Source organism: Monodelphis domestica, chromosome 4 (genome assembly GCF_027887165.1).
Source record: "Monodelphis domestica isolate mMonDom1 chromosome 4, mMonDom1.pri, whole genome shotgun sequence".
Taxonomy (NCBI): domain Eukaryota; kingdom Metazoa; phylum Chordata; class Mammalia; order Didelphimorphia; family Didelphidae; genus Monodelphis; species Monodelphis domestica.
Window position 1 is genome coordinate 218,020,980 of NC_077230.1, and position 18,504 is coordinate 218,039,483.

The window sequence follows — 18,504 nt, forward strand, 5'->3', positions numbered from 1 at the left end:
AGCATTTGGCTTTCATTATTAGATAGTCAGAAATTGGCTAGCATCACCCTCTGTTGGTTAAACAGGAGATAAAATGGTTTGACTAGCATAGGAATAAGATAGAAAAAAGAGGAATAATGTGAAATAAGACTTGAAAGGTAATTGGAGGCTTGATTTATAGTTGGCTTTAAAGGCCAGGCTGAGGATTTTGTATTATATTCTAGAAAAATTATTAAATCATTGAAAGTTTCTAGATAGCTTAGTAACATGATGAGATGAACCTAGAAGCTGTGTGGATGATGGACTAGTGAATGCAGAGGGGACCAAAGAAGAGTCTACTGAAATAGTCCAAGCAAGAAATGATGAAGGGTTGAACTAAGAGAAGTGATGTGAGCAGAGGGAAGGAGTGGGTGTGAAAAGTGTTTGGGAGCAAAGTTTGATATCTTGGAAATGGATAGGATTCAAGGCTTGATTTCAATTCATGGCAAAGTTTAATATTATTAAAGGGATGGTGTATAAAGAGCTAAAGAAAAATCACAAAGGCCTATATGGCTTCATAAAGACCAGGTCATACTAAACTAGCTTCATTTTTTATTGATGGGATTACTAGACTGGTAAATGAAAGTAATGCTTTAGCTACACTTTACATGGATTTTATCAGAGAATTTAGCTAAGTCTCTCATGCTATTCTTGTATACAATGTGGACAGATGTGAGTTATAAAATAGTGCTGTACTAAGATTATTTTTGATAATATGGCTGGATAAAGAGACCCAAAGAATAGTAATGAAGTGTTCAACATTAACTTAGGAGGATCACATGATAAGAATGAACTATTCCCTAAGAAATGGTAATATTTAAACAAATGTGATTCAATCAAGTACCTATTCCTCCTTCCTTTACTTTGCTCATGCTAAATCCAAAATATATTCAATGATTTCCATGAGAGAAGAAAAAAGGTAAAATGAAAATCAAAATTTAACTATAACTTTCCTCCACACCAAAATCTTACTACACACTAACTATAATTCTTATTATAATGAAGGATTTAATTCAAAGCTGCAAAATAGTATTTTTAAACTTCTCCACCAATAAAGTGTCTTTCATGTATTTGTTAAAATCACACAAAACTCCTTGGAAGATGAAATAACAGGAAGAGAATGAATGCTTTTAATGACAACATTTTCCCCCCTAAAATAAATGCCTATCTTCTTAAAAATCCATGTTCTTCCAATGATGCTATACTTCTATGAGTCATAATCTCTGAAGAATTAAAGTTGTGGATTAATTGAATTTATATGGTCTATATCAGCAGAAAAAAGCATATGCAGGAAGCTCTATATAAAGCTATATAAAGAGAGTGCAAGACCACAAAATATGGGCTGGTCATATGGTAAGAGCAACATATAACAAATGGGAAGCCATTACTTCATCATTATCCATGAAATTTCAAAATTATAATAGAAAGCACTTGGTATTTTGAGTAAACCCCCTATGAAGGATTTACAAGAGGCAAGGGAAAGAACTGTCAAGGGAAAGTAGGGGAAGAATCACAATTTTTACCACTGTAGAGAATATCCATTTAATTTAAATCATATATAGATCCATAAAAGTATTAAGGTGTTAATATTAATACCTATACTTAACATTAATTGAAACTTCAAAAACTTTGAAAATTCTTTTTCTAATAAAAGAGGTCCTAAATTTGAATAAGATAGATGGGAACAGTAATGAAAGAATCAAGAGGTTCATTTCTTAAAACTGAATACTGTATTATAATAGTCAAGGTTGTTCTCAAAGAAAAGATATGAGAATGTACTCCCTGCCTTCTTTATAGAGGTAGAAAGCTACAGGTATGGAACTTTGCATGTACTGTCAGACTCACTGGATAGTCCAGATGAAGAGCTTTTTTGTTTGTTTGTTTGTTTGGTTTTTTTGGTCTTCTCTGTTATCAGGGACAACTGAGAGGAGAAAGGGAAAACATTCATACTTTTCTCTTTCATACTTGATATTACTTCAGAACCAATTTAATATCCTAGATGAAGATGTGGATGTAATTTAGGAATAGGAAAAAGTTAGACATTTTCACACAAACATAATGTGGTGAAATGAAGATGTTAAAATAGATCAATGAATTATTTTAAATGAAAAAATATAAAAAAGTAAAAAGAAAATATCCATTTCCTTGCTGTTTCTCTGTCTCCATCTCTGTGTCTCAGTGTCTCTCTGTCGGGTTTTGTATCTCTCTCAAAATGGATGATAAAATGACTTGATCCAACCTCCTCATTTTAAAGATATAGAGATATGAAATCTAGAGAGATAAAATGTTTTTACTCCTGGTCGTGTCACTAATAAGTAGTACACCTGAAAAGTGGAAACAAGTCTCACCCACCAATGCACAGCTCCTTTCCACTTTACTATTCTTTTATGGACATTTCACATCACTATCTTTAAATGTAATATATTTACAGTAAAATCTCCTTTTCCCCTCCATTCCAGTGCTTTTTCACTATATCAATATCTCTACTTCCATTAACAGTACTGCCATTAATCTAGTCAATCAGCTGGATACCATACCTTAAGTTCATCTATGATTTCCCATTTCTCATTTCATATATTTAAGGACACAACAAATTATATTGCTTCTTCCTTCTCAAATTTGATTAAATCCATTTCATTCCTACACTATCCTACTTCAGAGGCTTTTTATCTCCCATCTGGTCTATACCAGTAACCTACCAGTGTCCCCATCTTTAAATAGTCCCTTCCTATATTCTAAATAACAACTTAATATTGTGAAATTAAATCTACTAAAATACCATTTTGATGGAGCCACTTGACTGATCAAAGTACCTTCAAAAACTTCCCATTTCCTGTCTAAAGAATGAAGTCTACAGCCCTTGGTTAGGAATGTAAGGCCCTCCAAACTGGGTCTAACCTCCTTTTTCAGTATTATCACCTACTAAACCACCTGTACTAACAATTTGTGCTTTTCTCTGTGTGTGCCTTTGCTCCTGCTCTTCTCCCTACTTATTATGTTTTTCCCATTATCTTGGGTACCCAATTTTAAGGCTTTGCTCAATTCCTATCTCCTTTAAGAGACCTACTTTCACTGTTCTTAAATAATTTCTCCCTATCCTAAATATTTGTAGCATTTTATATACCCTGAACTTGGGATAATCAGTGACTTGCCTTGTAGAGGCAACCCAGAAAAAGTGCTAGATTTGGAGTCAGAAAAAGGGATCCAAATTACATGTTCAGACATTTACTAGTTCCATTAGCATGGGTGAGCCAAGTGACTTTGTTAAGTCTCAGTTCTTCATCTCTAAAATTGGGATAATTATACCTGCATTACTTCTCTCACAAAGATGCTGTAAGAATCAAATGAGATTATGTGACAGTTTTCTGTAGGCCTCAAATCACCATAGAAATGTCAGCTACAATTGCATTATTATTTTCATGTAATGGTTCCCTCCTTTAGTTTTTTAAGCTCCTGACTTTCAGGTCTTTGTATCTTCCCTAAGTGTCACACACAAAGGAAGAACTCGGTAATTAACTGATGACAATTACCATGTTCCTCCATTTGATTATAAATTTCTTAAGATCAGAAACTGTCTTTATTTTTTTTATATTTGTTTCCTTAGCACTTAGCACAGTGCCAGTCACATTGCTAAGTGTTTAATCAATGTTTATGGCTTGGCTTATATATGATAGATCCATCCAATCTGAGAAAATCTAGATTCATTTTTGTTCATTAAAATAATAGTCAATTCTAAAAACTAGTATGGTAGTAACAGTAGTTTTAATGTTAATCAGTTAGAGAGGCCATTTGATTGAATGGTGGCCTTGCAGTCAGGAAGACTCAAGTTCAAATCTTGCCTAAGGTAATAACTGTGCGACACTGGGCAAAATACTTAACCCATTTCGTCATCAATTTCCTCATCACTGAATGTGAATAATAAAAGTACCTACTTCACAGGATAGGTTGTGAGGCTCAAATGAAAGAGCATGTGTAAAGTGTATTACATACCTTATAGACCTATATAAAAGCTATTAGTATCTCTACATAATACATTTTATCATTCATTAAATTTTTGGTTGCTATTCCAGAAGTCCTGATAGAGAGGAAAAATATAAATTTTTTTCAATCAGCATGTTTGATCAATTGCTAATCAAAATTACCACAAAGAATAAGGACTTCAGTGAAGATTCCTTTTATCTCTTGGTCTGATCCAAATAGCCCATTAAGTGTATTGATGTAGTAGCATGAAATCATGTGAGTGTTTCTCTTTATTTTAATTTTGACTAACCTAAACTGGCATCCAACACATACTCCCAGAAGGAAACGCAGCTGATCACCTAAATAGCCCCTCTATTCTAAAATTAGTCCATTTGAAATGGAAACTATTCTGTATCAATGAAAAATAATATCAGCAAGGGGACATGATTGGGGATGTAGATGCTAAATGATCACTCTATTGCAAATATTAATAATATAATATGTAAGGACCAATCCCACGCCTAGGAGGGAACTTTGAATCTGAGAAGAGTCAAGGTTTAGGGAGTTAGTTAATTAAAGCCAGGAGAAAATCCTGTTTTACTTATTTTATTAAAGTTAATAAGATAAAAGACTTTTTCTCATTTTAATCATTTCATATGTAAAGCACTTGGTAAATCTTAAAGCACTATATAAATACTAGTAGCTATTATTAATCAGATTTCATTTGGAGACCAGACTCTGAATTTGGGGTCAGAGGACTAGGACTCAGTTTTTTGTTCCCTGCTATCTGTAGGGCAAGCCCCTTCAGCTCTGGGACTTAGAGCAAGGTACTCAATCTCTGCTTATTTCTGTTTCCTCCCTTGTAAAATCGGCATACTAATACCACCTTATCTCCCAGGATGGTTGTGAGTCTCCAATGATTTAATATTTATAAAGCACTTTGCAAGCCTTTAGGTTTATATAAAAGTTAGCTGCTATTGCTACTGCTGCTGCTGCTGCTGCTACTGCTGCTGCTGCTGCTGCTACTGCTGCTGCTGCTGCTGCTGCTACTACTACTACTACTACTACTACTACTATGACTACTATTAATAATAATAATAATAGTTTTCAGTCTTTTTTTTAAACCCTTACCTTCCATCTTAGAATCAATTTGTATTGTATTGATTCTAAGGCAGAAGGGCAGTAAGGGCTAGTCAATGGATGTTAAATGACTTGCCCGGGGTCACACAGCTAAGAAGTGTCTAAGGCCAGATTTGAACCCAGCGCCTTCTGTCACTGGGCCTGGCTCTCAATCCACTGAACCCTAGCTGCTCTCAAGCTTTTTTTTTTTAATAGAAATTGAAAACCCTCATGGAGTCCTCTGTAGTCAATATCAACATCTCTAGTGCTTTGGAAGTATCTGGTAGAAGAAGTCACCTTATAAGAGAAGCTCTTTTTATGTATAATGGCAAGACAGATTTGGACAGTCACAAAATCACTCAAAGGTTACTATCCCAGCACTTCAGGGTATGTGTAGAAAGCGATTAAGCAGCAAAAATCAAAGAACCATCTAAGGCAAAAAGATACTCTATGTGGCTGGTGGGAGGAGACCAATAAGTGTTTTCATATTAAAAAGGGATATTCATATTCTAAAAGTTGGGAAACCAGTGGCAAGGCAGTTCTTATTATTGATAATGTGAGTTCTCACCATAAAAATCTCTGGCTCAGTTTTCTTGACTATAAAATGGGGACAAAATAAGCAACTACCTTGCAGGGTAATTATGACAATGAAATGAGATAATATTTTTAAAAAAGCATTTCATATTTCTATCACAGGATTGTTCTCTTACAACAAGGCATTGGTGCTTCCCAAGTCTCCATCTCCCCCCCCAAATGTATCAGTGAACATGAAATAATATCCAGTTCTATTAACAAACAAGACAGATATACCAAGTTTATAAAGTCTAGCCTGATCCCAAAAGGATATTTAAGTTTTTTCAAGGGTAAAGGTGGGAAGGCTAGCTGCCCACCTCCTCTCTGAATTTTCAAAATATGTAGTTATGCCCTACCTAAAATCTTTAAACCTAACAATCTTCATATGAAATTAAGGCAAAAGCTCTAGATCATCTGGAGATGTGAGCTACAGTAAATGCTATATTCAATGGATATTCATGGCAAGCCACTAATAGTAAGAATTCCGTGTCCATTTGACTGTCAGATTAAATAGCAGCTTTGCCCATGACTGTAGACAGCATATTACTTTAGACAGAATACTCAATACTCATAATACTCAAATTAAAATCCTTCATTACTTAGTATTCATGCTTTAAGTAATCTGTGTAATTGCTAGAGTTTTGTCTCAGAGAAATGGCTTCCATTTTCTTTGAGCAGAAATACCGCAGCATATTATGGGATGCATCCAGTGTTGGGTCTTTAGATGATTATCAGGCAAAATCCCATAAAACATTTAAGGCTTCTCTTCAACAAATTAGTGCTCTTGTTTCAGTTTTGAGTTATCTGCCATTAGTAGAATGTGATCTAGATTACAAAAAGCAGGGAAAATAGAGAACTCTGCCCATTATTAAAACCTAATTCTACTTTACAATGTAAGCTCCATGAAACTTGAGGGAAGTTATGAGAAAGCCTAGAAAGTAGCTAGGTGGCACAGTGGATAGAGCACCAGGCCTGGGGTCAGGAAGACCTGAATTTAAATTCAATCTTAGACACTTACTAGCTGGGTAAGTTACTTAACCCTGTTTGCCTCAGGCTCCTTATCTGTCAAATGAACTCCAGAAGGAAATTCCAAACTACTCTAGTATCTTTGTCAAGAAAACTCCAAATGAGTCATGAAGAGTCAGACTTGATTGAACAACAATAATTTATAATTTAATTGAGAAGAAAGATACATTCCCAACTACCGGATTTAAAAAACCAATGAAGAGGGCAATTGGGTAGCTCAGTGGATTGAGATCTAGGTCTAGAGATGGGAAGTCCTCCGTTCAAATCTGGCCTCCATCCCTTCCTAGCTATGTGACCCTGGGCAAGTCACTTGACCCCATTGTCTAGCCCTTACCACTCTTCTGTTGGTTCTAAGACAGAAAGTAAGGGTTTGTTGTGTGTGTGTTTTTTTTTTTAATGAGTATTGAAACAGAAATCTTATAGTGTTAAATAGAACAGATGAAATAAAAATATTTGTGGTCTTGGAATTCATGAACCAAACATAACCACAATCACACAATGGTTAATTGTCTTATCCATCAGGACTAAAGATACACACTACTGTCATCCCCTTAAAAATCATAGTACATATATAACTTCAAAACTGGAAAAAATCACTGAAGCTGGGAGAGAAAAAAATGTCAGACATAAATGAAAATAAAATATGTCTATTGTGAGGACATGTGGTCACCATCCAAAAGCTTTCCCAATATTTATAATGTGTATTTGCATTTTATAGCAGCAATTTTTTGGACAAAAAATGTCAATTATCTATGGCAAGATTTACTTTTCTCTAGCCAGGATGAGTTGAATTTTTATGTGCCAGTATGTTCCAGGAAAGTCAATTGGAGTGACTGATACAATGCAAAACACTATTAACAATTAACAAAACAAAAATAAAACATATACTCTGAAGGGAAAAGCACACCAAGATAGAAACACAATAAAAATGTAGGCCATGCCAACAAACCACACCTCATCAGGCCTGTGTTCTACCCAAACCTTTCCTCTCTGGGAATGATTTCTTTAAGGACCTTTTCTCTGTTCCATAAATAAAATTAATGGTTGCTAGGAAACCGTCTGGCTTTTCATATCATTGCTAAAGTGGAAGTGGGGGGGGGGGGGTGAGGGCGGTCATTTAGTAGCTTCCTAACATGAAAGAAAGAAACCTGGAGTATGTTCTGGACAGATATACTATATTGTTATGAAAGGTAAAATCTCAGCCCATGTTTATCACAGAAACTTTTGGAGAATTCTGTCTGTTATCCAAATTCCTGTTGAGTCATAGCATATTTCAATTAATGGCCTCGCCTTTGGAGAATTGAATCTTTTGGAGAATATGATTTTTTTTCTTTGTTATGTTATTACTTTCTCCCCTTTAATTTCCTTCCCTGATATATTATTACCACATTTATCTTCCACTTAATTGTGTCCAATAAAACTGACTTGAATGTTTTCAGGACCTTTATTATTAGTTTGAAAGATTACTACAAACACATTATCTGTCCTATTGAACTCTACAAATTTTCAGTATTTTTCAGGACATTGCTTTTTAAAATCTGGTAATTTACCATTATCTAAAATTGAAACAATAAGTATACTTTACATTTATCAAATGCTTTAGAGTGGTAAATTTTACTTGATATTTATTATCTTATTTGATGCTCAAAACAGATGTTTGAAACCGTCATGGAGGGGTTGACTGGCTTGCCCTATGTCATACACATCTGACAGAGCCACAACTAGAAGGCCGAGTCCAGTGCTTTTTTCCATACTACATGATATTCTCACCACTTGATAAGATTTTAAGGTAAAGTGATATTTACTTTAATTTGATAAGCTACTCTAATGACCACAAGACACTTCAGAAATCCTGCCAAGTTAAAAAAATCACATTTAGGCTGTGGGCTGCGGTAACAAAATTATACCAACAAAGAGAAATCAAATGAAACTGTTTTTCTAAACCATTTTCCATCTCTGATCAATTTTATCAAGCAGGGTTTTCTCAAGTTCCCTCAGCTACAAAGTCACTGAGGACAGCCTTGACTTACTTGAGCACTAGTTCAGTTCTGTGTCAATCAGTCCTGTGAGCCTCAGCAAACATTAATAAGCACCTACTGTGCACAAACGGCAATTGTCGAGCTAGAATTTACTTTAAGATGAGAACAAAGCTATGAACAAGAAAAACCTGAAATGTTTACAAAGTAATAACACTTATTATAAAATTATTTTCTAAGTCTTAATCATAGTTTTTTTAAATCTAGAAATGCTTAATATTGTCTATAGAACTCACTCAATAAAATAATTTTCTCTGAATCTATGTGGTAACTAGCCAAAATGCTAACTTCATAACCTATGGTCCATGACCCTTTTTAATAATACTTTAATACCATGAACTTTTAATATTTTTTTTAATACTTTGTATTTCAATAGAATTGGTTTTCTTTGTAATCTTACGTATTTTATTTTATTTTATTCACTTAACCATAAGTCTGAGGTGTCCAAAGGCACCACTAGACAGCCTAAAGAGTCCTTTACACAAAAAAAGTTAAGAATTCAACTCTAAGGGAATGATCAGTGCTTCCATGGTCGGCAGTTCACAATTAGCGTGAACTTTAAAATTTAATAAATGCTTTCTTTGCATGAGATTTTCTGGTCAATGGAATATTCTGGATATCTGAATCATCGAGAACTCTTGACCATTTCAAAAGACAACCTTTCCATACATTCATTCTTTGCTTTCTTAAACAGAATCTCGATGTATCTTAGCTTTTTCTTGAAGGTTTAAGTCAGGGGTCCCCAAACTACAGCCTGCAGGCCACATCTGGCCCCCATCGCACTTCTGGAAGGTGGTGGTCTTTCACTGGTGGTCAGTGAGAGGAGTACTGTATGTGGCGGCGCCGCAAAGCGTGGCATTGCTCACATATAGTGCTACTTCTGAAGACATAATCCTTTGCGTGGCGCCTTACAATGAGGCGCCTCCCAAAGGATTCTGTGGCTGCACAATGGAAGACATCAGTATGGTGAGCAGCGATCTGGGGGAGGGGGTTCTGCACTGTGTATACTGCTGCCCGGTTAGGGTTAGGGTTAGGGTTAGGTTTTTATAGGCTGGCCCTCCAATGATCTGAGGGACAGTGAACTGTCCCCCTGTGTAAAAAGTTTGGGAATCCCTGTAAATTATTATAGAGGAAAATAATAAAATGATGTCCTCAGTAGCTGCTGACATGTTAGATTTTTAATCTCCACTTTCTGGTGCCAATGGAACTAGTACTTGGGGATTTTCAGTCCTTAATTTTGTTTTTTTTTAATAGTTTTTTTTTTTCTGTTTTCTCTCTTGCTACTTAGGCAGCTATTTGTCACTTGCTGTTATTAATGTTTTCCCATATTAACTCTACTTTCCCCTTATAATTAACTACTTCTATATTATGGTGAGCTTGAAATTGAATAATTAAATTCATTAAAATGTGTGGTAAAAGTACAAAGATTCATTGGGTGATTTTCTTATGAGTAGAGTGCAGTCATAAATCTTACTATATGATATTTTCAGATAGTGAGTGGCAGATAGGTGAGGTATCAAATGTATCTGCCTTGAATTTTATGGGGATTGTTGTGGAACAACATTAATATGTGTTGCTGTTGTTTTTAAGTCATTTTAGTCATATGTGAGTCTTCAAGACCCTATTTGGGGTTTTCCTTGAAAAAAAAATCACTGGAGTAGTTTGCCATTTCTTGCTCCAATTAATTTTACAGATGAAGAAACTGAAGCAAGTAGGGTTAAGTAACTTTCCCAGGATCATGCAGCTTATTAGCCAGTGTCTAAGTACAGATTTAAACTCAGATTCAACTTGGATCTTCCTGACTACAAATCCACCATTCAATCCAATAGTTCACCTATTTTTATAACAGTTTTCTTTCTACTGCTTCATTTTTCAATCCTTTGAAACAGACATATTTTACCATATTACTTTATTTTAGCTCTCAACAGATATACTGTCTCAGCCTGTTACTTTCCCCTTTCCTTTAAAGAAGGTCAATTGCTTTCAATTTTTAAAAATATCTGGGTAAAAATCTCCCATCCTGTGTGACCTTAAGCTGGTTTCCTCAATGTTCAGCATTTATTCACTGAATAAGCATTAAATGGTTGGGTACCTAATGCCAAAGTAAACATGATTAAATATGTAAACCATTAAGGACCATTTACAGTATGAGGCTTCTTACTTTGGGAAAAATCACAAAGAGTAGAGAACCAATGATGGCAAACGAAAACTATTTCAGAGAAATACAAAGCACCAGAAACAGAAAGCACATTTCCTATTTAATATTTGATCAGGATTCAGAAGGCAAGTCTTCTTCAAAGACTACATTCTTTAGTTTCTACTTTTCTAGACACAGTCTAGGAGGTATTCCAAAATTTAAGGGATTTGCTCTCTGAATTGTAACTCTTCCCCTATGGAGTAAAATAACCAGTGCCAGGATTTTTATGGTTCTGTTCAATCAGAGATATGATGTACTGTACTTTGGACTCTAGTTCCTTCCTGATTAAATTTAGACTGGGCAAAATAATGGGGGGAGGGAAAAGGAAGGAACAAGTATTTTGTATATGGCTTAAAAAGTCATTGTGGAATTTTTTCAGATGACTCCATTATCTCTGGAATCAAATTAGTCATAAATAACTACCTGGTGCAAGAAAACAAAACTGATATATTTTCATAGAATTATACAGAACCTAAAACAAGGAAAGTATCACTAGCCATTATACACAAAGTTGTGAAAATTTTAAAGAAAAACAGTGAAAAAAGTCAAACTATTCCAAAACCAAGGGCAAATCTTTAAAATAGCAGAGTAATAAAAAATATTTAACCTCTCAGAAAACAAAGTTAAATAAAACAGCAAGCCTTTCCTTGGTACTTTAGTTTTACAGTATTGTACTAGTAACTTTAATACAATTAAAATCACAATCCATGCCCCTAATAATCAAGGAAACAAAATTTCACAAACTTACAATGGATTCTATAACCTATTTCTTTTTTATCATGTTTTCTACTCTCAACTGAATTCTACTTTCATTTAGAGGAAACAGAATAAAGCTTATGATTTAAACTGAGAAACCTAAATAGATAATCTATCCTAGTACAGCCTCTAATATTACATTTTAAAGTTTATTCCTTTCATTCACTAGAAATATCCCCCAGATTGTTTTTTACTTTAAAATTCTTTGGCTTCTAAGAACATGATTGTTACCTTTTAAATAATTCTCAAGGCAGTCCCATCCCTTATTCTTGTATATAATCAGATGAAGATGAAGTGACCTACTAATATATTTTTATGTAATTTCCCTAACTACTTCTAATTCATTTGCCTTAAAAGTGATTTTTATCCTCCTTGAACATAGTCTAAAGACTCCTTAGCTTTTTGTTGGTAGTTTGTTTTTAAAAGAGTAAGCTTTAGAAAATACTATATAACAGAACATTTTTATTTTTATCCCCAGTATTAACCACAGTGCTAGGAATATAGTATTTAATAAATACATTTTCATCCATTTATTTACCCTTTTAGAACTGATCTGAAACAAGACATCATTTTTATACAGCTTAATTTTGTATCATCTAAATCAATTTCCCATGCAAAAATATAGGGGATATAATGTCAAGGAGACACAGGAGCAACATGTATATAAATGGTTTCTTTGATAGTTTTCTCAGATTATAATTTAATTAACAAACAATTCATTTTCATTCATAATAGCCTCAAAGAAGATCTAAGTGAAATCTTCAAAACTTTGTTTAATCATACTTTGCAATTTGCTTAAAAATAAAAATGCTGATAGAATTTGCTCATAAAATTTTTCAGAAACTGACTGCTAAAAAAATTGATCAATAAAATGACAAAGTAAAAGAAAAAATACAGATGGCACCCCATAATCCATCCACATCACACACACATGCATCCCTCACAAATCTATTCTACTTGACTCACCTATATGATAAAGTCCAATCCAGTCAGTAGGGTCCACTTCTTCTTTAATGTCCCAAAAGATAATAAGATTCTGGGCTTGGCCCAGGGTATATTCATACATGCTCGCAGTCAGGCTGGAGCGGCTTTCTGAAGTCACCAGGTCAGTGTCACTGTTAGCCCGCTGCAGGTTCATGTTCTCGGGCATGGAGCCCTGGGAGGCAAGGCTCTGGAGGTTCTCTGGACTCAGTGTGTAGCGCATCTGAGGGTTGCGCCTTCTCACAAAAAGCAGGTGCTCCCGGGCTGAGCTAGCCATGCTGTCTACCTCCTTGAAGTTAGCTTCCTAAGGATCTGCAAGAAATAGACAAACAGGAGGCATTAATGCTATAATGCAAGCGATCAGATTTAAGCCTCACAAAGATAAAGCTTTGAAGGAATGTTTCTAACAACAGTGACCCTGGAGTAATCTGCTGACAAAATAAAGCTCAATGCTGTGTTATGAACTGCTGTTGTCTGAAAATAGTATCTCTAGCTTGCAGTTGCTACTATTTAAGTTCAATGAAGCATACTCAGGGGAGATGATGGAGCCATTAGATCTTAGGGTTGTAAAGGAACTAAGAGGTCATCTCTTCCAACCTCTTCATTTTACAAATGATAAAAACCAGAGAATGATTTTCCCAAGACTACACAGCAAGTGAGTGCCAGAGTCAGAACTATAATATGGTACTAAATTCCTACTATTCTTTTTCCTATATTAGAGCTACCCTTCACTCTCTTCATCCTTGTGATTTTGCTGCTACTTCAAAAAGTTAGAGGCAGGCATATGTTTTCATCAAAGACAATGTGCTTATGTCCTGAGACCTGCCCTTCTCTCCCCACCCCAAATGCCACCATTAATTCTCATAGCATTCCAGCAAGTGTATAGCTAAATAATAACAATAATAAAAACTCACATTGATAGGCTCTAAGATTTGCAAAACACTGTACATACTGATTGTCACATTTGAGTCTCACAAAAATGCTATGAGCTAAATGCTAGTTGTTCCTATTCTCATTTTACAGAAAAGGAAACTGAGGCTCATAAAAGCTAAGGGGCCACATGAACTAATAAATGTCTGAGGCATATCGTAACTCACATGGAACCACTGGGATGTTGTCTCTCAGCACCACCACAGAAAGTGGGACTCTTCTTCCCTATATACTGCCAATTTCCTATTCTGCCAGGCTGTGGCACTCCCAGAGTATAATCATCATGGTTCCTCTTTCCCAAGACTGCCTACTCCCACATACACCAACCCCTGTGAGTGAAGGGTCAGACTGAGCACTATTCCTCTTCCACAATCATTTCTTCCCCAAGTACAAAAAATACTCATTATGATTCCAATACAAGATAGGATTCAAGTATGAGTTTTCCTGACTCTAAGACCAGCATTTTATCCATTAGGCCATACTACTTTTATTATGCAATGCAAGACAAATGAAGGAATTGAGGTATATCACAAGTACCGAGCCTCATATGATTCTATTCTCTTGGCAAATATTTAAAGTTTCTCCCAGGCACTTCCTAACATCACTTGGATTTTAATTCCATGGACACTGATTCTTAGTGTTGTCCCTCTGACTCATCTACCTTACTTCCACCACCTAGTTCTAAGTCAGCTGAAGGGAAAAGATCTTCAGATGGCTAAAGAATTGAATTGAATTGCACTAAATTAAATCTTTGTAGCTTCCCTCTTCCTTCCCACCTTGGCCCCATTATATAATCACTTTTGGAAAATAAAGTATTTTATCACAGGTAGGTAGGAAAGCACTTAGTAAAATTCAATTAAAATTATTGAAGTTAGTGCTAAATATTAATTAAAATTGCACAAGATACTAGGTTAACACGAATTCCTTTAAAACCTCAGGAAAAAAATGGCTTAAGGTAATCTGTTCATGAAAGTGAATATAAAATCTGAAATCATAGCTTAAGTCTCTTGAGAGGCCATTAACATATTTGTTCCTGCAAAAATTCATTTTGCTATTGTAAAAAAAAAGTTGAGTAGTCTTCACAATCTGAGATATACTTCAAAGGAAGAAGCATGAGATAATAGAGGGAAAGCAATTGCACATTTGGCTAAAACTATGAATATTCAAACCATTCTAATGCCTATAATTTAAAGCCAAAGTAAAACAGCCAAAAGAGAAATAAGTCATTTTCTGGGGCTTAACACTCTACCTCGCATAGCTCCATTTCATAGTCTACCTAGCATATATTATTTACACATTTTTCCTGGGAAGCAACCCCTATGGCAAATACTTCTATGGTAGTTCCAGTAACAGCTACTGAAAACCGAGAAAAGAAAGTTTTTTTTGTTTTTTTTTTCCATTTTTGCTTTTACACCATCAAATAGTTCATCAACAACTGATGAGATTTTATCAGTGGAAGTGACTTACCATCTGCTTTGTCACTGAACCCCAAGTAGAGCCATGATATCTTTTCATCTGATCTATAGCTGAAAATTTCCATAAATGTCCCCCTCATTAGAATGTGAGCTCCTCTAGAAAAGAGACTTTTACTTTTCTGTTATTGTCCCCAACAATTAACTCAGTCTTTTGCACATAGTAAGCACTTAATAATTTTATTTTCTTTTTTCATTCATTCCCTCAAGCTGGTAGGGCACTTATATATCTTGTAATCTAACCCCTTCATTTTTCAGATGGGGCGCTGGTGACCAGAGAGAATGACATATTAATGACACTACACCTAGTTGGTGGCAGTTCTGTTGACTCTTAGTTCATTATATAACAGTTGGATTCACATATAACTCGAAAAAATCTAAAAGGAAAACTGGGGGCCACAACGAAATATAGATAATGGTAGCATGTTCAATTATGTGATACACTTGGCCAGAATAGTATGGGATCATGGAATCAATAGCAAAAGAAATTCAAAAACATCTAACCCCAATTTCCCTCAATTTACCAATGAAGAAACTGAATGAAGCACCTTTTCTAAATTCACACAGGTAATGTGTAGCATCTTTTCTTTGAACCCAAGTGCTCTTGTCTCTTAGACCAGCACTCTTTCTACCATATCACATTACCTACTTTTTTTATAAATACATAAATATTTATTTTGTGCTAACAGATGGTGCTAATATCCCCTACAAAATACCCATTGTCCACAACTTATAATAAAAATTAATATTTATATAGTTCTTCAAGATGCTATGGCAAAGCATTTGGCCTGCTATCTCAGTTGATCTTCACAATAACTCTGTGAGGTAGGTGCTATCCTCATTTTATACATAAGACTGAGGCAAACAAAAATTAAATGACTTGCCCAACATTACATAACCAATAAGTATCTGGGGCAAGAATTGAACTTTGACTCCAAGTCAAATTCAATCCAACTCTTTAGCCATCAGAAGATCTTGTCCCTTCAGATGACTTAGAACTAGGTGGAGGAAATAGGGTAATGAGTCAGAGAGACAACACTAAGAGTCAATGCCCATGGGATCAAAAGGCAAGAGATGATAAGAAGTACCTGGGAGGAACATTACATTTTTTCCAAGAGAATAGAGTATACCTTATACTGTATACCTTATGTGTGTGTGTGTGTGTATATATATATCTTAGTTCCTTCATTTCTCTTGCATCGCATAATAAAAGTAGTATGGCCTAATGGAATTAGAAATTGATTTCAAATTGAATGAGGTAAAGATTAATTTTTAAATTTACCAAATTGATGAAATATGCTTAGCAAGTTAAAAAAGTAAGATGTAATTTATTATTATAGTACCTTCCCTTCTCCTTTATCCAAATCCAAATCAGTAAGGTTTTCTAAATTAATTTTCCAAACATTATTTTCTCTACTTACAGCTGCTGGATGTTAAAAATATTGATGGGAGTTTGATGAAAGTTATGGGGATCAATTTGGTAACACCAACACTTATTTATTCACAGGAGAAGTTAGGATAGGAAATAGGAGGTAGGAAATAAGAGATTTTCTTATATAACGATGCCTAAATCCAAACCCTAAACTAACTCTCTAAGAAACCCTAAATCTAACTGCCTTCTTGGGCAGGATCTTCTTGCCTAACAAAGCAGGCCTAACTAAAACTACTCTATCTAAGGTTATGTTCTCTATCTACCTACTTATGCTTATTAATAAATCTTTATCTTCTCCAACCTCCTTAAACCAATATCTGAAACCAAACTGTCAGAAGTCAACTGTCAGATTCCCTTGACAGAGAGACTGCCACAGAACACCCAGAACTCCTACTCCCTCAGAAGTCAGAGAAAATGGAGCCCTCTGCCAACTCAAGCCTTTCCTTATAAATTTTGCCCTTAAAGAGACAGTGTGAGATTAAGAAAACTTCTGCTCTTAAAGAGACAGAGTAAGATTAAGTGAATTCCTTATCACACCACTATGCCATCAGACTTGGGATTTTATTTTTTGATCATCATGCTCCTTACTAATATTAATAAATCCTCAAAGTTCTTCCTGGTTTCCCATCACTACATTCTCCAATGTGACATAAACTATTTTGTTTTTGTTTTTATAAAAGCAACTGTGTCTTTTAGAAAAGCTTAGCTAGAGTATATTGAGGCAAAAGGGATCATATAGTTCAGCTCACATTTCATAAACAAAAAAAAATGGCCCCTTTAAAAATATCTCAAAGAATCCTTTCCATAGCAGTATTCTACCTCTAATGTGCCCTGTTCCCAATTGGCAAAATTTTACCAGAAGTAGCTTTAATAGAAGTAGCTTGTGGTATTTTCTGAAATTAGAATTAGGTCTGCAATAGATAGCTTTTTTTCACCTATCATACACTTCTTTGGGAACAACAACAAAATTTACTAACTACTTTACTTCCAAAGGTTGACATTTTTAATTACTGAGCAAACTACAAAGTACCATAGAATACAATTTCAAAGACAACAGATTTTACCTAAAAGAAACAAAAAACTATCATCAATTGCAAATACATTATCTTAGTGCTTTTCTCTAAAATAATTTTAATGAATTGCAAAATAGATATCATCCTAGTGTATTTTATACCATTTCATCTGAATGGCAAATACAGGAAATATTTTGTTTTTATAGAAAAGTGGTCCCTAAGAGCGCTACTAAATACCAGGAATTAGGATCCATCTAGAAATGTTTCCTTTCCTTCCAGCCTCTTAGAATACTAATATATTCGGATGGGTCTCAGCTCCAAACCTCCCAAAGTTCTTGAAATCATTTTGTTGTACCAGCTTTGGACTTCCAGTAGTAGATGCAAGTATGTAATAAAAGGAAATTGCCCAAATAATGTTTAGAAAGGAAAAAACAAATTACATTTTTGAGAAGAACTGAGGGAAGCCAGCTCAAATTGGAAACTTAAATAAGAAAGCAAGGAACTAACAATCATGGAACACAAAAACGACATGATAAACCATATAATATCCAGGACAGCCAAAACAGACCAGACACTGAACTAGATGTAATCCCTTTATGATGAGTTCTGCCTATAAAGTTTCCTGTGGAGAAAATTGATACATTCATTTAAGTAACTCTGACCCTCAGGAAAAAAAACAATTTATTAAAAAATGTTGATAGTAAGGAAAACTGCAGAGCCAAATTCATATTTTCCCCATCAAAACTGTCCCATTTACCATAACATATAAAGTCCTTCTTTCAAATTGGTTGATACTTCCCTATTGATTCCCACTGGTTAAATTCTAACAGAGCAGCATTTGGTAGAAAAGGCACACAGATACATATTTACTATTAAGAGAATTTGCTTATAGAAACATTCATTTGAATATGGATAAATCCTAATCCTGTTTTTATCCTTCTACTCACAGATAGTGCTGTATTTATGCTTAAGTTCAGTATAAATATAGAAA

General features: G+C 34.8%; 1 protein-coding gene across 2 annotated transcripts in view; it reads right to left on the reverse strand.

Moving 5' to 3' along the window:
- The window catches only part of HECW2 (HECT, C2 and WW domain containing E3 ubiquitin protein ligase 2), a 466,207-nt gene that overhangs the window by 311,576 nt on the left and 136,127 nt on the right, over positions 1 to 18,504 (reverse strand). For both annotated transcript variants that reach the window (XM_016433751.2, XM_001369816.4), the window contains one exon: positions 12,652 to 12,978. In XM_016433751.2, coding sequence (XP_016289237.1) covers positions 12,652 to 12,943 — 292 coding nt within the window. In that variant the 5' untranslated portion in view covers positions 12,944 to 12,978. The remainder of the gene's footprint in view (positions 1 to 12,651; positions 12,979 to 18,504) is intronic.